This window comes from Pyrgilauda ruficollis, unplaced genomic scaffold (genome assembly GCF_017590135.1).
Source record: "Pyrgilauda ruficollis isolate IOZ18807 unplaced genomic scaffold, ASM1759013v1 scaffold10, whole genome shotgun sequence".
NCBI classification, from domain to species: Eukaryota; Metazoa; Chordata; class Aves; order Passeriformes; family Passeridae; genus Pyrgilauda; species Pyrgilauda ruficollis.
In genome coordinates, this window is record NW_024508101.1 from 1,803,336 (window position 1) to 1,823,446 (window position 20,111).

The 20,111-nt window shown below is 47.0% G+C and overlaps 1 protein-coding gene across 1 annotated transcript in view; it reads right to left on the minus strand.

Annotated features, from left to right (window-relative positions):
• Nucleotides 1-20,111, minus strand: part of CNTN4 (contactin 4) — a 102,065-nt gene that overhangs the window by 25,599 nt on the left and 56,355 nt on the right. The window contains exon 10 of the mRNA XM_041465675.1: nucleotides 6,981-7,108. Within this exon, the coding sequence (XP_041321609.1) occupies nucleotides 6,981-7,108 (128 nt within the window). The remainder of the gene's footprint in view (nucleotides 1-6,980; nucleotides 7,109-20,111) is intronic.

Here is a 20,111-nt window from a genome sequence, read left to right on the forward strand (position 1 = left end):
TCCGTTTGAATTTCTGCTTTGAAAAATATCACTCCAATAAGGCTGGAGATTAGTCCAAAACTGGCACCAGAGCAAGGCAGGAGATCTATGCTTTTTAATATCAAGCTCTTCACCAAGATGACTTTTATCATGTTAATGGCTGAATCACACTGATTGTGAAGGAGCCAAAATGAGGCAATTAGTAAGAGCTGTGACAGCCCCAGCAAACGGCACACGAGGTTTGCAGTGGGAGCCAGATGGATATCTTCAATATATTTCTTATTGTCTGCTTGTGGTAATATGTTCAATTAAACTAAATCAGTACTACAGAAGAACCTCTGAATTGCCTGAAAAAAAAAATTAATTGTCTGCTGCAAATTTAATGAAGCTTAACACTTGTGTTATGTTTACAAGTTTTATTTGTTCTGAGCAGTAAGTGCTTACAAGAGAAAAAGAAACTCTGAACTGACTTCATTCAGGCAGCCCTAAGAGCAACCCACTGGTGTTTGATTTTATTCCTGGATTTGATTTCATTTACATCTCTCTCTCTGCCATTCACTGGTTTTGTCCTTGGCAGCTGACTGGGTTTTTCATTTCCCAGGAAGAATCTGAGAGCTCTCACTGTGCTGTTCATTCACAGTTCAGTGTTTGGCCACAAACCTGTGATAGGACATGTCCCCTAAGGGGTCGTGGCTGCTCACTCTGACCCTCAGCATCATCATCATCCTCAGGGTGTCACCTACCCTTTCTGCTCACAGATCTCAGCAGGTGTGCAGTCACAGAACCCTGGAACACCCTGAGCTGAAGGGAGCACCATCATCCTCAGGGTGTCAGTGCCCCTGCCCTGCTCACAGATCTCATCAGGTGTGCAGTCACAGAACCCTGGAACACCCTGAGCTGAAGGGAGCACCCAGCCCAGCCCCTGACCTGCACAGACACCCCAAATCCCACTCTGGGCATCCCTGGGAGGGTTTTCCAAACCCACCTGGAACTCTGGGGCTGTGCCCATTCCCTGGGGAGCCTGGGCAGTGCCAGCACCCTCTGGAGGAAGAACCTCTCCCAAAAATCCAACCTAACCCCCCCCGACACAGCTCCAGGGTCCCCTCCCTGGGTCCTGTCCCTGTCCCAGCTGTGTTTGACAAGTTCACATTCAGAAAATCAGAAGCCAGACTTGCCTCTGAGCAGCCCAGGGAGGGGAGGCTTTGGGGAAAGCTCAGCAGCACACGAAGCATCTGCTTCTCATTTTGCCACTTCTGTCACCTCAGAATAATCACAACCTTTTTGCCTCAATTAACTATCAGAAAAACAGGGATGCTGACAGGATTCGCAACAATTTCATCTTCCTTGGGGTGCTCTGGGGCTGCCCTGATTGTTCTGATGGCCTCAGCTCCTCACCTGAACAGGGCTGGGAGGAAAACCAGACTTCACCTGTCCCAGGTGTAACAATCTGGGGGGGGGGGGATGCACCTGCCAGTGCTGAAACTCAACCTGAGCCCCTCAGACCTGCCCAGGGAGATGTGGGTCAGCACCACACAGCAACCTTGGCTGCCTGGCAGCTGGGATGAGCAGGGAAGTTGCCTGAAAAGTCCAAAATCCTTGACAAAACCTTGTGTTCCAAGTGCCATATGGAGAAGAGCTCTTGCAGGCTGCAAGGACCCTGAGGTAGCTGCTGGATTCCAGCCCCAGCCTCAGCTCCTGCTGCAGGATTTCCCACCCAGGGAAGAAGAAATTAAGAAGAAGAAGTTAAGGAGAGGCAGCAAAGTGCAGCTCAAGCACTGGGGCTGCCAGGGTTGAGGGAGGGAGGGGCAGGCGTGCTGGAGGCACAGCTCCCTCATTTATAATCCTGCCTTTCACGCAGTGCTCTGGGTCATAATTTTACTTAAACCCAGCAAAAGTGCCTTAATTGTGTCCTAGAAATAATTGGTGTCAGTGGAAATAGCCCAATTAGAGAGGAATATTTTCCTTTGCAATTTCACGGCCAAAGATTACGGCTTTCCTTGTCAGTTGAGGAAATCAAGCCTTCGCTGCTGGTTGTGACTCAGGAGTCAAGAAAGGTTCCTCCTAACTCAGAAATAAGTTTTATTTCTTAAAATGAGAATACATAACATGTTCTCATGAATAAATCAGAGCCTGCATAACTCCATGGCACTGCCTGAGCTTTTTTTTGCCTGCAAATCCCTGATTTAGAGATTCTGGAGTACAAGTTCACACTCTAAATTGACTTTTCCTCCATGAAATTTAAAAAAAAATATTAGACCTGATAAGAAATATTCATTCATGGCTGAACTACATATAAAAATTGTGTTCAGCAAATGCTAAAATAAAATTTAAGAATAAGGAAACTCCTTTTGATGGTTTCAGAGTTGAGTCTTTATCTTGGTTGTGACACCAGCTGAACACAAACCTGGTGTGCTATCCAGGAAAATTACAAAAAGCCCAGAAAATATGGACAACCCTCCGGTGCTGCTCCTGGATTATTCCTTCAAACTCTGCCTCTCTTTTAAAATTATATTTTGTGCTTTCAACAGCAGGTGTCATTTAACCAGGTCCCTTTTTTAAGGTCTGAGGCATAACCAACATGAATTTAAGATGATGTTGAACGATGAGGAGAGAAAAATAAAGAATTTGCATGACCTTAAACACTGCAGGAAGAAGCAGAGGGGCCACTTGTGCTGCAAAATGAGCACACAGCAAACCCAGAACATGGATGGGTGGGATGGAAAATGCCTGCAGCAGCTTCCTGGGACAACTTTTCCATGGGAGCAAAGCAGCAGCAAAGGGGGAAGATCAGGGAGGTCTGGAGAGGGCTCCTGGGAATGTGGACAGGGCTGAAACAGGTCAGTAGATTTCAGTAGCTGCTGTAAATGTCCCTTGGTTCATGTTACAAAAACCCCTCAACATCTTCATGTGTGGTTTATTCTTCCTCTTGGGGAAAAAGTTAAAGCCCCGCTCCAAGGAATTGATATCCCAGTTACTCCAAAGTCCCTTCAAACTCAACAGAGCTGAGAACAGCTGGTAAAATTCACAGTTACTGAAATTCACTGATTAAAAACCCCCAAAACCTAAAAAACCCCATGGACATGAGGCAAGCACAACACAAATTCCAAACAATGGAGTCTCAATTCTGATCAAGTGATGTTGAAACAGGGACAGCCATGGGTGGCAAGAGGGGACCACCACATCCCACTGCCACTTTCTGCAGAAGGCAGATGCTGTGTCCTAAAGGACTGCAAGAAACACAGCAAGAATCCCAGGTTTAAAGGCAGCAACATCTGAAGTCTCTGAAAAGTTACTCGATAATGGGCCAGAATTTACAGAATTTAATCAATTTTAACTGCAATGCAGCACTTCAGTGTTCACACAGAGGAATAGGCTGGGAATGAAAAATGTGCTATTTTATAAGAAATAATTTGAATCACTGTGCTGGACAAAATCAAGACTATCAGTCTATTCAAGCGTGAGGAAAAAATAACCTCCTGACATTATCTTTGTGTTCTTTTCCTGCTGAAGTGATACAGATTCTAGCCAGCAAAAGTTCTCCTGCTTTTACTGCCTTGAGCCCTCCCGTGACAGCCCAAATGAGAGGAGCTCAGAGCAGCAGGAAAATGTTAAAGGTGCATCATAATTAAACAGGCAAATAAAGCCATTGGAAGCTGCCCTTGTCAGGGATGCACCAACGTGACTGGAATTGCTGCACTCCCCAGGGGGAGCAGGCAGGCACCAACTCTACCTGGCATTCAGAGATCAATTTCAGTTGAAATGTATTTAAATCTATGTCTTTCGATACAGAGATGGATTTCCAGCTGAGCCCACAAAAAGCAGATGTTTGGGAATGGGTGCCAGCACTGGGACCACGATCCACTCACCTCCAGTGTCCCCAGAGCAAGGCTGATCCCAGCTGGAATAAAAGCCATTTAAAGTGTCTGCTGGGAGCACATCCTGCACGCCAAGGACCCTCTCACCCCATGAGAGGAGCAGTGTCATCCTGTTCTTTTGAGTTCTTCTAAGCTTTCTGATGTTTACATCCTTGTAATGAACTTTCTCACGCGCTTTTCTGTAAATACTTATTATTTCAAATTATTTTCTGGAGGAGGAGAAATTTGATAGACTGTTGGTTTGTCCAGTGTCATTGGAGAGGTGGCACTGTCACCCTCCAATCCACTGTCACTTTTGGGAATCTATAAATGTTAGAGTCAGAAATGAAACACTCACTTTTTTGCCTTGGAAAATCTAATATCCGCTTCTTTCTGTTCCGTGTCCTAGGGTGGCAGAGCAGTGCTGGCACACAAGGCTCAGCTGATCCCTCACCAGCTGCTTTGGGATGGGGCTCCCACCCCCCCTCAGGTGGGATATCAGCACAGGAGCCTCTCCTGCTGCTCCCACATCCACAGCTTTTATTGCCCCAGCTCCTGGACCAGCCTGTTGATCTCGCTGCATTAAACACAAATGAACTCATTTTGTGCAGGCTGTGCCTGTTTGCTCTGTTTGTCATTTAATCCCCTGGTACTCAGACAGCCTCTAATCTTTCTGTGTGTTGCAAGAATTGAACGTTTAGCCTCAAGTACAGGAAAAATTGAGGGAACAAGATGGAAAATTAATATTTCTATAATACATGGAAACGCACACCATGTTTTACAGAGCTCTGAACGCTGCCTTAGAAGGAGCTGCTTCTCCAGCCTTACAAACTCAATCCTGCTTTTTAATTTAAAGGTCAAACTGTACAAGCAAGTTTCTAAGATTTCAGGTCTTGGAGGCCAAGAGGTTCTCATTTAGCACCAGCCAACAGAACAAACCCAAAGCACAACTGGTTCAGAAAACCACTGGGGCTCACCCAGCCTGACAACAGAATGTTAATACCCAGCCCTATGGGCACCTGTCAGGATTTGATATTTTTTAAACTGTCTACTCAAGCATAAAATGAATATTTATTCATCCCTCTCTGGTTGTTTGCCAGGGAGTTATTTTAAGCTCCTTGCTTCTGGTGTAACATATTCCCCTCCCACTCCCATCCTTGCCTACACTGTCTCTGACACTGTAGACATCTCTCCCTGAGAAAGGAAATTAAAATAAAAATAAGGATAGCCTGCAATATTAATGGAAGAACACAGGAAGGTTAGAAAAAATGTCTTTACCTTCACAGTTTTTTACTCAATGACATAAGAGTAGTTAGAAAAGAATGCAAGCATATCTTAAGGTCAAAAACCACATCAGCTGTTAAATTAGTCTTTTTGTACACCACAAACCTGAGTTAAAATAAGGCATTCACTCATATGTCTGTCCAAACTCACACGTGTTTTACTTAGGGCAGAGAGACTCAAGCATTTCACTCCATAATACAACATTTTACACAGTTCATTTGGAGTTCAGGATAGTTTCTGCTCTTTTATACTTTTTATGGGCCAGACTTCGAAATTGCATTTCTCAGTTTGCTGTTAATATCCACATCTCGGGCTTAAGAGTTTATTCTGTGCTTCGTGCACATGTGTCACTGCCATTAATGCAAATGGAATGGAGTCAAAACAGAGCACTGAGGGGGGGAAAGCCCTCACTAATCCTTTATAACCTCAGTGTGAAGAAAAGTGATTTGTGGAGCACAGGAAGGCAGAGATCAGGTCCAATAATGCTGAGATTTTCCTGGGAACATCCTGCAGGATATTCCTTGTGCACTGGGAGGGAGGGAGGATAAGCCAGGAGCTGCAAAACCATGATTCTGGAATCACAGAACCCAGTCATTTCTGCCTCCAGCAACTGGCTTTTCTATGGTGGGAGAAGCAGTCCCTGAACTGCAGCTCCTGATTCTCCCCCTGGGCTCTTGCAGCAGGTGGAAAACCAGGACAGCCCCAGATGTGGGAAAGCTGGAGCTGACAGCTGGAACTCCACCCTGATGTTGTCCCTGGCAAAGGGATTGGGGCTGGAACCCCACCCTGCTGCTGTCCCCAGGGAAGGGGCTGGGGCTGGATTTGCCATCTTGCTCCCCAGTTTGCTCTGGGATGACAGAGGTTGATCACAGGCTGCCCAGGGAATGCCCCATGATCCCTGGAAGTGTTCAAGGACAGGTTGGATGGGGCTTGGAGGAGCCTGGGATATTGGAAGGTGTCTCTGCCATGGCAGGGGGTGGAACTGGATGGGTTTTAAGGTCCCTTCCATAAATTTAATAATGGATAAAGTCTTTTATGTTCGTGTTCCCTGAGTAGCCCTTTCCTGGCTGTTTGCTGCAGGTGCCTCTTAGGACAACCCAGATTAGGAAAAAAGAGAATCAGCTCCTACAGAGACCTAACTCTGGTCCTCACTTGTCTCTGTTCTTGTTTTCAGGGACCAACGTGGGCAAATGCCACACAAAGGACTCAAAACAACCCCAAACTTGAAGAATTGTTGTGGTCCACATGCTTCACTACACGGTTCAGAAAATCCCAGACTGATTGGGACGTCTGGATATGTTCCAGCTATAAAAAAACATGGACTAAAACCCACATTGAAACATTGAAAGTATTTTCTGTATCCCACAGACACAGCTGACAAGGAGAGCCTCTGAGTACGATCCATCACTGCAAATGTGTGGGAGAATTAAAACTGACAGCATTAGAGCTTTTTGATTGATTTATCACTTTGTAATCAATGTTTCTTGATTTGCTATCCAATATAGATTTTTCCCCAAGTAAGAAGGAGATAGAGGGTGAGTGTAAGGGTAATAATCTGTATGTTCATGGCCTATAATAATTAATCAGACACTGCACTATTCATCAGCAGGGCAAAAATTATTTCAACACATTTGTCAGTTCCTCTCATTGTTTATCAAATTATTCCTTTAAATAACTTTGTCAGATTATTCCTTTAAATATCTTGGTCAAATCACAGCTTTTACTTTTGAAAACAACATTTGACAGAAGACGAATAAACACTCGGAGTTCCTGAAATGCTGAAATTCGGCCCTGGATGAGGAATAAAGAAAATAAACAGGAGTTTGTGCCCCAGCCAGCCACAATAAGAATGGTTTTAGTCACCTTTCACCACCAGGCTGCCCGTGCTGCTCGCTGTCCCAAAGTGGTTGGTGGCCACACAGGTGTAACTCCCCGCGTCCGATTTGGTGACGTTGACGATCCGCAGGCTCCCGTCATCCAAAACAGTGATTCTGCAAAGACAGCAGGCACAGGAGCTATATTTCCCTTTTTTTTTTTTAAGCCTCCACAGAACCCTTTTGAGTGTGCACCGATTGTGGAGGTGCAGCAGCAGCCAGCCCTGCCCTGCCCGGGGAGCCGAGCCGCCGCGAGTCTCTGCGGACGCGCTCCATAAATGCAGAACGCATCATTTACACGAGCTCCCCGTGCCTTCACTCGAGGGCAGCTTTCATTTACACACCAGCAGCTCGTGTAGGTGTTCCAGTCGGTGCTTTGATGCTCAGCCCTCTCTCCATGACAGCCCCTGCAGCTCAGTGGAGCGCTGGCTCCGCGCGCTCGCTGCCTCGCCGTGCAGGGCAGGCGTGCTGGAGCAGCTGCTCCCTTCCCCAGCTTTTCCAGCAGGATGGTGGCTTTTCACTGAGGGCACCAGCTCATTCCCCACCTCTGTACCTGTATCAGGTATCCTCAGGGGTTTGTCTGCAGGTTACAATGTCCTGTTGCACCCCCATGCTCTGCTCACCTGCACGTCCTCACCTGAACAGGGGGGTTTTCTGCAGTCTCTCCAGGGCAGCAGGCAGGTGAGGATGGAATGTTAATTCCTGGGTGATCCCCACCCCCTCCTACAGCACAGGAGCACTTCAGGCTCCCCCTGTTCTCTCAATGAGCTTTACTCCCTGTTATGGTTTTTATTTTTTTCTGAATACAGAAAACCTGATTTTGCCCAGTAAATCCCACTGGAACGTGAATGACTTGTGCCCTATGGAGGCATCACCTAAGGAGACTCCAGAAAAACCTTTATCCCACCCTAAGATCACCTCTTTTCACAACATTTTTGCCTCCTCAGAATCACATCCTGCAGCACAATCTGCTTTCTCACCTTCATCCACTTGCAGAGCTGCATGGAAAATCCTGTATTAATTCCTGCCTTGTCCTGCTCAATTATTTCCCCATTTCACTAAAACGAAGAAGCCTTCCTGCATCCTTAATGCCAACAGAGCTCTGCACAAGTGGACTGAGAAATCAGGAGGAAGGAACCTCAGCAGCAGCAGTGGCACTGCTGCAGGAGGGCTCAGGGGGCACGTCCCTCCTGAGGAGGCTTTAGGGAATCACCTGGAGCTCTGGGACAGCCCTGGGACAGCAGAACAAAGGCACAAACTCAAGCACCAAAGGCACCTTGGGGCTCCCTGGCTCCTGCCAGCTGCAGCCACGGGGCTGGGCAAGGTCTCCAGTGACACTCAGGAGCCCTCAGCTCACCCAGGGAGCTGCTGGGGGTGCCCTTGGCCATTCCCCAGGCTCTTGGTGGGCACACACGAGCTACAGAGCCCCCATCCACAGCCCTGCTCCCACAAATGGCCCAGTCTGGGCGGCTGTGCCAAGTGAGGAGGAGGAGGAAGGTGGCACAGGATGCTCTGGGAGCAGTCACCCATCTCTGCCCTGGCTCACCTCTGCCTGACCTGCCCCTGCAGCAGCCCAAAAGCCACAGGCCAGCTGGCAGAGAGCAGGGACAGAGGTGATTTTTCACCCATCAGCAGCAGTGATATTAATAGGAGCTTCTCAGCTGGCTCATGGTCCCCAAATTGTTGCAGTCAGTAACGCTCACTGCTGTCATTTATTTCTGAGGGACTCCAGTGCCACGGATTTGCTGCTGTGGCAGTGGCTGCAGCTCAGTAATTGGAAGGGAGCAGTGGAGAGAGGCTTCTGTCACCTCCAGCCCTCCGTGGGCACAGATCAGTGCTGCTGCTGCATCAAACCCAGGCTGGAATGGCCATGCTGGCCTCCAGCAGGAGCTGGGCAGCACCAGCAGCTCCCCAGGAATTATATTTGCTGCTCTCATCAATTCCAGGTCTTCAGGAACAACAGGGCCTTTCTGAAAGCTGAAGGTGCCCTTGGCAAGCATTAAAATTCCAATCAATGTAAAGCAGGACAAGCTCAGCATTGTGCTCAGCTCAAGGAGAACCACGGTGCTCCAGCACTGCCCCACCAGGCTCTGCTCTCCTTCCCTCCCTCCACACTTCTGCCACCCCAGGAAACCCAGAAAAAGTGGGGTTTTAGATTATTTCTGTACAGTTGAGGTTTTATTTTTAGTTATTTATGCTTTATTTTCAGCCATATGGCTGAAAGCTATTTACTGGCTAATCTCTTCCATGGATCATTTTAATTGTGTGTGTTGATGAGGTCGGATTTAATTTCAAATTCTAATGCCTTTTCTGTCTGTCTTTCTCCTGCTATCAGTTTCCTTCTCAGCTGTCTTTATTCCCAGTGTCAGACTGGTTTTTAGGTGATGAGGACTGGAGAGCCCTGGGGACACCTTTGGATCAGGACAGACAATCCAGCTTTGGCACATCTCAGCGTGTGCTGTCTTCATTTCCTTCCCTTCCTAAGCTGAGACTGTGCTCCCAGGCTTTACAGCCTGAGCCCACGGACAGCCTTTAACCCCAGGAAGGTTTGCAAAGAGCTCAGGGGGGACCTGCCCTGAGTTCTGCAAACCCTTCCCCAGAGAGCCCCCAGGAATGTTTAATTCTCATCTGGTCTCTCAGAAACTCCCTCCACACTCCTGGAAACGAGCAGCATTAAAAGTGACAGATAACTGTACAAGTTAACTGATTTTTTCCAAATAAATCAGACCATTAAAACCTCTCTGTGACTCATTGATTAGGAGGCCTTATGGTTATGTGGCTCTTTTTGCTGAAGCTGCTTTTCTACAATGAATGTTTTGTCCTCTAATCTGAATCCAACGTGCTAAAAGTTAACAAATAATTATTTGAACACTTGGAAATTTGTTACAGTTAGTTGACAAGAGAGGAAGGCCTCTCACTGATATTGCTAATTCCCAAATTTTCTTTGCAGACCTATCTGCATTAAACGAGATGAGAGGCTCATTTCAGGCCACTGAGGTTCTCAAACTGCTAATTGCCTCGAAAGGAAACAGCCCTTCAGCCACAACTTTCAGCAGTTTGGGTGAAAAAGTTCTTCCAAGACACAAAGTTCAAAGTGACTGAAGCACTGCTCAGTGTGCTCTCTCCTCTGAAATGCACCCTCAAAATGTTTTCTAACCAGATGCCTGGGAAGACATAAAACCAAACCACATTTCCCATAAACACACACATCAAACAAAGTGCTGGCTGCTGAGTGTGCACCTCTTTAAACCACGACAAACTCAGCAAAGGAGCTACTGACTTGCTATTAAATGTTCTGGGTTCCCTGACTCTACTAACAGCAGTGGTAACTATAAATAAAAATATAAATCTCTTCTTGCACAGGTTAATGAACTGTTCTGCTGCTAACATCACTGCTAATCAGAGAAAAATCAAAGAAGATAAAAATATCCATTTGGGAAAAAAAAAAGACAATTCAAGGTAGTTTAGCATCCTTATAGGAAGAAAGGTCATCTATTTTAAACACAGCATTTGTAAGAGAATCTGGGGGTCTGTGTTGTCAGCTGGAGATTTCAGGTCTGAAATGAGGAGATGAAAGCATTGCTTGTTTCCTAAACTGAAACATTGGGTTCTACTGCACCAAGAGCTGACCGTGTCAGTGTTTGGATCCAAACTCTTCTGGGGACAAAGGACCTTTGGAAACGCAGCAAACAAAATCCCTCCCCAGCCTTCCTCAGCCACTTCCATTCTGCCCCTGCAGCAGCAAATGGGAGAAATCTCTGAACACTTTGCAGCATCCTAAAGGAGCTCCCAGAGCAGCTCCTGTGGCAAGGGCAGGCACAGGGGGACAGGGGGAAGGCTCCCAGTGCCAGAGGGCAGGGCTGGCTGGGATATCCATCCCAGGGGGATCACAGCCCCCTGGCTCTGTACAGCCCTGAGCCTCCAGGAGCAGCTGGAGATGGATGGGAGAGCTCAGGCAGAGCTGGAGCAGTGTCAGGAGGAAGAGCAGGGCAGAATCCCTGGGCTCTGAGCTGTGGTGCTTGTTCCCAGCCCATGATCCCCTGCCAGGTCTGTGAACCCCCAGCAGCAGGTGTGTGAGCTCCTGGATAGAGCAGGGCAGGTGATTCCTGGAGCCCACTGCAGCACTCCCAGGAGCAGGTAAATATTCCTCAGGCAGGAACATTTGCATTTAGAGACAGAAATTGTCCTGTCGAGCTCAGGAAGAGTTTTATCACCGACTTTGTGAAAATGAGATCAAGCCCTTGGAATAGAAAGGAGAGAGGAAATCTGCCCAAATCCCAGAGCACATCACAAACCTGAGTGTCAGTAAGCACCTCCATGGAAATCTCACCTCTGGGTGCTTGGCTGCATCACCTGCATCTCCCAAAACGTGCCTGCTGCTCAGCTTGGCCTCCTGCTTTGATAGAATATTCCCTTAAAATCCCAGGCTTAGAGCATCCACGGGATGCTCTGGAGTTTAACAGAGAAATCCTCAGTGGCTCCAGGAGGAAGCAGCCTGCAGAGCCAGGGGTGTTGGAGCTCGCTGACCTTGCAGGTGGAAGCCTGAGCAGGGTGAGGAGCAGGGCCAGGCCCTGACCTTCCCAGCAGGAATGATTCCTGATCCCACAGCGCTGCTCAGCCAGATGGCACAGCAGGCATCCCTCAATGTATTCCTCACAGCTTGCCCTCTATTTTTCTGTGCAGCAGGTGGAAACATGCAGGATATGAATGGAATATGAATGGGGTACAAATGCAGTGCATATGGCAGCCTGGGTGTGCCTCCCCTTCCCGAGGGACCCAGCACAGCCCCGGCACTGCAGATCACAGCTCCGGGCTCCTTCAGAGCAAAAGTGCTCAGAATTACAAAGTGACTTTTTTCTTTTTTTTTCCCCCCCTCTCAATGGTTTCATTAGCACTGCTGCAATGGAGTAAGGTATTTTGTTTTCTTATCTAATCATTTTAGCATTTTAATTTATGAAATACAAGCATAACTACCCTTGCTTTCACTCTTGATTAAACACACGCAGCTGAAATATTTCATGCTTAGCCAAGTGAATATTTTAAATATTTTTCCCCCAACGAAACAATGCTTAGGATGTCCGATCCTTTTTCTATTACAGGGAGAAAAGATGTCTTAGAGCAAGCATTTAAATGAATGTCAGCTGGAAGAAACACACACTGAGTGCAATTTGAGATAAAACTACCATTGATCCCTTCATGTACAGCCTTTGTGGCAGTGGTGACGTGGCTATTGAAAAGAGACACTGGTGCCAGAGTTCTTCTAAGAGATAATCCGTCTTCTGAGAGAGGATTTAGGTTAAATGTACCTGTGAAAAACAGTGTATTTCAGCTGACATGATGAATGGCCTATTGTTACCCTCGCTGCTGTGCCTGGGCTGGGGGCTGGAAGCAGAGAAGAAAGCAGAAGCACCAGGCAGCCCTGACTGCAGTCTCAGCAGTGTATTTGTTCCCTCTTCTCCCAGAGCTCCTTGGCAGGAATATCTGGAGCAATTTTTAGCCTAAGAGCAACTTTGCCTCATGCCACAACTCCGGGCAGTTGCATTATTTATCAAATTATTTCTATTTCCATCAGACGTCTTTGTATCTGCTTATCACCTTTTAAATAATGCTTGCCATGCAGTGGGGGTTATGAAAATGATCTCATGGATGTGGTACTGGCCATTAGGCTATTTTGGGTAAGCAGTGAAGTTTATAAATCCTCACAGGTTTTAATGCTCAGAGCACAGCCCCCCAAAATCAGGGACACAGCTCACGAGTACCTGCTCATCACTTGAAGAATGGGCTGGCTCAGGGTATAGCCCACAGGGAATAACTCCTGTGGCCCTGGGATGTTTTCCCCAGGTGTGACCCCAACCTTTGTGTTGCATAAATAACTCACAGCCAGGTCAGAGCTTTCTGCTTTCTGTTTCATCTCCATTGAAACACCTGAGGTCAGAGCCAGGCTCGTGGGGCTCACAGCTCTGATGGTGCAGGGCGAGAGAGCCCTGACCCTAAACCACACCCAGCACCCTGTCATGCCACTGGAACTTCCCACCCTTCACCAACACCAGCCCCAACCCTCAGCACCCCCCTCAGCAGGCAGGGCTCTCCAGGCTGGGGCTTCATCCTGAAACATCACTCCAGGTGTTTCTGAACAGAGGGAGAAAGGGACACCACCACCAGGGTGGGACATCAACACAGCCTGAGGGCTCACACCACCAACCTGAGCAAGGACAAGCTGGCTCTGCTCTACAGCTGCCAGGGTGAACCCAAGGGGAAGGCAGGATGATCCCCTGTGCTGCAGCACCACGAGTTTTCCACTTGATTTCCATCCAAACTCCCAGCTGGGTGGACTCTCCTACACACCTGCACCTTCCTGCCCTGCTCACTGTGCCTCACCCAAGCCCCCAGAGCTGCTGCAGTGTTTATTTGTCTGTGAGGACCTGTCTTTTCATGGTTCACAGAAGAGCCTGAGATAATTTAGAGCCTCCGTCAAAGCCCATTTAATTTAGTGCACGTCTCTCTCTCAGTGAAGGCAGCAGTAGATAACTCCTGCCTTATCCGTGACAACTGACAGGCCTCTGAACAGCAACACCCCTATAATTAATTTTCAGGTAGGAACTGTATTTGTTCTAAATAAACTGAGGTAAAATCCTGTTGCATCGAGTTCAGTAGAACATCTCCCACTTCCCAATGTGGGAAGCCATTCCCCCTTGTCCTGGCACTGTCTGTCCATGGAAAAAGTCACTCTTCCTCTTTTAGTACTGACTTATCATAAACACCTGTCAATAATATTCTGAAGAGAAAGAAAAAACAGAGTATCTTTTGCTCAGATAACTAGTTTTGATATTATAGTAGTGGCCCCTTTGGACACCACCACTGAATCCAGCATCAGCTTAAACCAGCCATGGAGCTGGCATCCTACATTTGCCCACTTTTTCCCTTTCCCACCAATTTTTTATCTACAGTGACGGAGCAGTCCAAAGCAATAATGCTGCATCCAGCCATTATTAATATCTGTAAACACAAAAGCTGTGGTTTGTCATCATTTCCCTTTGGTCTGTACATTTTAAAGACGAGTCTGAAGTGACAGAACCTCATCCTGATGCAGCAGGGAGGCAGGAGGAAAGGAAGGGAGCATTTACAGCTATTAGAGACTTCATGTAGATTGTTCAGAGATGCCTGGAGTTATAATTCAAATACAAAAATATCCCTAGGTTATCTAAGAAGAACAGTTCTCTGGAAAATATCTTTCTTAAAGGATACTGATAACAGAAGGAAACAAATGAAAACCAAACACAAGAAATGTGAGGGACCCTGAAGGGAGTGAGGGGGCTGTGGAGAATTTCAAATAATAGAAACCTTTTTGCCTTCTCTCTTCAAGCACTCTTTTTTTTTTTACTACACACAAAATTAAAATAAATACAGTCAGAAAGCCCATGCCATCAAAATAAATATTTGAGCAAGCAGATTTGGGTAAAGCAAAGGAAAGCTTTGTTTTTACAACACTTTCATTCCTGAGACGTGAGGCAGTGACAATTTGATACGGGAAGATTCTGCAAGTCCAGAAGGGTCTGATGGTGCAATGAGCCAATTTTCCATTGATTTTGGTGGGAAATGAAGACCATCTCCAGGGAAATGGCCCCTTGGACACAGCCCCTCCAGCTGGCAGTTTATTTTGCAGACAAAGCTGACTGATAAACCACGAACGCTGTGATGGCACCATGAGGGACAGGCGTGCTCCACTCTCCAAAAAAAAGGCTCAGGACCTGGACCAGCTCTTCTGGTGGCAGTGGAGGGGCAAAGCACTGAAAAGCCCTTCATGAAAAGCTGAGCCCTCTCTTTCTGCACAATTAGCCAGCACAGACACAGCTCTCCACTCGCCTCCTCCTGCGCTCGCAAGCGAGGAAAATCCTGTCTGGGCAGCAGCAGGTGCTGCAAAGCCACTCCTGCTTTCACTCCATCTAATGTTCAGTGAAATATTTGCTGTGCTCATTCTTCCAGGGCACTGGCTATAGCCCAAGGCATGGGAATTAAAACTTCTAGTCCACGGAGAGGGACAGTGGAAATCCAAGGAATCGTGTTTGGAGTGCAGCATCCGGCCACCTACGCCAACAACGCCTTCCTGAAAAGGACAAGCCACCACCCTCTACCTACAGCAAACACTGTGGAGGTTTGTGGAGCATAACAATCAAAGAGGACTCCACTGGAGCTCCTAAAAATTATTCTCTTATGAGAAAAAAAAATCCATGCAAGATTTTCAGTGCATCAGCTGCTGACACAAAGCGTTTCTGGGAGTGTTCGTGAGATCGCAGCAGAGGCAGCAAATGCATTCTCAGCTTATTTGTTCCAGCTGATACCACCCGAATTCAAGCCCAAAGGCACAGTCTTTCAAAGATAACACATCTTTCCCTCTGGTTCCAACAAAAAATGCCCAAAGTACAAAGAGAAATTACGCACTCAGCTTGTAATGGACATTAACAGGTTTGTGAGATCCAACAAGACATTTACATCACTTCAAAATGATGTTTGAATAGCCATCAGAAATATCACCAAGTCTGAAATGTTCATTAGGAATCCTTCTTCCCCTTTAGACATGTAATGATTTCCTTGGATTCTAAAAGTACATCTCAAAGTATGGCCCTAACTGTAAAATCATTGCCTGCTTGCTCTTCAGCATAAAAACACCCAAGAGAAGAAACATCTGATAATAACTTTTTCCTTCAAAATGCTACAGACTTACTAAAATCATTATCAGCTGGAGGACCAGGAGAAAGCTACACACCAACCCCAAACTGCACTCAGGGGGCTGATGACAGGCATTTCTTTGGGAAGCAGAGGCTCTGGGGTGTGCTCACCATGGAGCAAACCCCATCCTGCTCCCTCCTCCTGTGGGGAGGGACCGGCTCCTTCCTGGAGCAGCTTTACACAGAGGGAGGAACAACTTGTAGCTGTGTGTTCAGCACCCAGAGATGGATTTAATAATCATAAAACCTTGAGAGACCTCAAGCAGGAGCAGCAGCAAGTGACACATTTCTTTTAAGGATGTCAGCACGGGACATGTCTGGCTGCAATCCAGAGCTTGGATGCCTCAGGGACACAGCTCTGGATCCTTCATCCCCTCCACCTCTGCAGGCAGAATTCTGCTTTTAAAATTCATCCACAAGCACCAAGGTAAAAGCCTGATGAGTTCTCTTGACCCCTTGTGACAGGTTTCTCTTAAGGATATCTTCATCCTGTTTTTAAGGATGTCAGCACAGGACACGTCTGGCTGCGCTCCACAGGTCAGATGCCTCTGGGACAGAGCTCTGGATCCTTCACCCTCTCCACCTCTGTAGGCAGAGCTCTGCTTTTAAAATTAACACAAAAGCACTGAGGTGAAAGCCTGCTGATTTCTCTTGGCCCCCTGTGACACATTTCTCCTAAGGATATCTTCATCCTGCTTTTAACAGGACACATCTTGCTGTGCTCTGGAGGTCGGATGCCTCTGGGACAGAGCTCTGGATCCTTCACCCTCTCCACCTCTGCAAGCAGAGCTCTTAAAATTTTAAGGAGCTTTTAAAATTAACACACAAGCACCAGGTGAAAGCCCTTTGCCTTCTCTTGAGCCCTTGGGGCACAGCAGCCCTGCAGGTTTGGCCACAGCTGCGTTCTGAGCCAGCAGCACAGGCAGCAGTGATGTCCTACACGTGTTTCACGGAGCGCTGCAACAACACCACGCTGCAAATAATCTGCTGGGGAAACAGGAACAGATTGCTGATGTTACAGGAGGCTGGGGCACGGCATGAGGGACAGGCTCATTCCAGGACTGCCAGCTGAAACTTGGCAGAGGCTGGGGCTGCACTCGTCAGAGCATTCGGCAACGGTTTGTGGCTGCAAACAGGAAACCATTCCTGCTTCTACAGGAGCAGATGGGAGAAATGGAAATTTTAGGGATCAGCCTAATTATTGATGCATACAAACTAAACCAGCACCAAACCTGGATTCTACACAAGTCTCTAATCCTTCTCTGGTAATCGTTAGCTGGAAACATTTATAGAATGATAAAATCATTTTTAGGTAATGCCCTCTAAGAACATTGAGTCCAACTGTTAACCCAGCACTGCCAAGGCCACCAGTGACCCCTGTCCCCAAGTGCCACATCCTTTTAATCCTCCAGGGATGGGGACTCCACCAGTGCCCTGGGCTGGACAGCTAAAACATGGTGTGACAGAGAATCAGCATGGTTTGGGTTGGGAGAGACCCTAAAGCTCATCCCATGCCACCCCCTACCATGGGCAGGGACACCTTCCATAGACCAGGCTGCTCCAAATCCCAATCCAGCCTGGCCTTGGACACTTCCAGATCAACACAGTGCTAAACCAGCTCCTGCTGGCAAACAGCTTATGAACAGGAGGCCATCAAGAACAACGGCTTTCCAAGACTTCTGACCACCAAATCCAGCGGCTTCCTGGTTCATTTTCTTCTCTTTCTGCAGCAAATTGGTTAAAATAAGTGGACAAGTCAGTTATTTCAGATGTTGCAATGAAGTAGAGCCATCTCTGCCATGGTCTTTGCAAAGTGAGATGAATGATCGACAAACTTCAGAAAGCCATTTGCAGGGTGTCATTTTTCATTTTGCCTGGGCAGGATGTAATGAAAACCCGACAAGTTATTGATGGTTTGGTTACCTGTCTGCCTTCAAGAAATTGCACAGGTGCTTTATGTTACAAAAAAAAAAAAGAATACAAAGAGTAAACACAATTAATGGGAAGCAATGATGGGAAGCATCCTTTGAGGTTTTCTTTTCTGCTGAAGTGTCACCAGGCTGTGTGTCCAAAAGACACTGCTGGCAATTCATCTCTCAAGTAATCAGGATAAAAATATCACCATGGTTTGTACCCTGGCACCAGCCTGGGAAAGATGTGCTGTCTGTCCTCTTGCCATTTTCTTTCTGGCTGTTTAAAGTAATTAAGCACTAATTAGGAAGTTTGAGGCAACAAACATAAAACTGGAATTTATACAACTTTTTGTACTCAAGACGTGCTGGAAGAATGGGAGAGATGATTTTCTTGTTCAATTTTACCATTTTTCCTCCTCAAAGTGATGCAGCATCAACATGGATATATTAAAATTCCTGTTACAAAATAATATCTGTAGGAGGGGGCCCATAACTGGACAACCTTTGTGAGGAGGATGTGAACTCTGGAGAAAACCATGGCTGAACTCTTTCAGGGAGACAAGACTTACTGGACAGCTTTGAAGTGCAGAGGACAGCAAAAAAAATCAGGTGAGAGTTTTCTGCTTTTCTTTGGCCAGAATCTCTCCAGCTCCTGGAGAAGGAATTCACTGCTTCAGCTTTACCTGGTGGCTCCCAATGGCTCCATGCCAGCCAGGGGACCAAGGACAGGAAGGAGCAGCTCAGTGTCCCCTCAGCTCCTCTCCAAAGCAGCTGCATTGGATGATGTTCTTCTTTACAAACAAATTAACATTTCCTGCCAAATTAATAAGCCTGGAGGCACAGCTGTGAATTAACATATCCAAGAGGCTTTCCAGCTCAGCTGCCTGGTGTCCTTCCTTCAGAGGAGGCTGGGATTTTGGGGAGCTCAGGCTGGGTTCTCACTGAGGGCAGGGTGAACACTCCTGCTGCTCCCTGTCCCATTCCTGCTGCGCCCTCCCAGTCTCCAGCCCTCACCTTCTGCTCAGGACACCAGTAGTGGCTGCCACATCCCTGGAAATGTCCAAGGCCAGGTTGGATGGGGTTGGAGCACCCAGGTGTCCTTGCCCATGGCATCCACACCAGGGTGAGTTTTAAGGTCTCTTCCAAACCAAACCGTTCTGGGATTCACGACTTTGCAAACCGAATTATCCTCCTAGACTGTCGTGACTCCTGGCTGTGGTGGAGAGAACAGTGCAATACCTGGGAAAATCTGGACCCAAATTACTGAAATCTTGGAGCAGACCAGCCAGCTTGGGTAACAAATCACAGCAGCTGTCTGGGGGTGCAGTTTTCTCTCCCCAGTGTGAGTCAGCCAGGCACTCCTCACGCGTCCAAACGCTTCCGTGGCTGAGCTCGCTGGGAAAATGGCACCAAGTGCTGCTTTCCTGTGCTTTTGTTGGCTTTCAGCTACAAAAAGGAACAACGTTCCTGCTGTAAGCACTGTGGCTGTGCGTGTGCAAGCTCACACATCACAGAGCTTGTCAGCACTGCGAGACAATGGGAGCAGCTGGGAGGATTTCCAGGAGGATCGTGAGCGTGCCTGGAGGATCTCGGTCAGATCCTGCTCTAACAAAGTGCACCAAAAAGGTCCCTTTATACAGAAACTTGTTTCATTAAGATAACAGATGTTGCTACTGCACAAGTCGTAGGGAATGGTTGTTTAATTGGACACTTTCATATTCTTTGCTACCAGCACAGAACATCATTTGTTTTTTTATGCATTTCTTTCCTTACAATTAAACTGTATAAACAATGCAGGCACTGTACATTCATGGAAAAGAAGCAGCTCTAATGATGTAGGGGCTTTACATGAAGAAGAATAAGAGAAAAGCAATTTGGTTTTGGGTTTAAAAGTACAATTACTTTTCTGTCCCAGCCTGAGCACGTGTCTGGTGGCAGGGTAAATACGACTTCCAATAGCTCTAGGAGAACATTAGGAATTAAGACTGTTGTGTACATATTTAAAATAAAAGTTTTTTGCCTTTCCTGCACTCTTTTTGCTCTTGGGGAGCCAAGGAGAAGGGGAAAAGTGGGAAGCTGTGGAGGAACAAGAGAAATGTGAATCTGCTCTTGAAAAAAAGAAGGCTACAGCCTCACCTCTGGGAAATGTCTCACTGTGAGGAATAATAAATGGAATTATTGCCACCATGGCATGAAAAATGAAAACCCCTTTGCCTAGGCCCAAAACAAGACCTAAGAAAAGAGAGAAGACTTGCAGGGGGAGCGATGCAGACCCTATGCATCTATATCTGTTCTAGAGCTGTTCCTATGTAAAATTTACCTTCTGGACTCAGCCCCCCAACAGCATTTTGACTCAGTTAGGCCTCCAAGGCAGGATTTCCATTATTATGGAGATGAAGTGCTTTTAAGGACTACAATAATATAATTGTACCCCAGGGCAGGATTCCTAATAACACAATTGCACAGTTCTCAACCACCAGT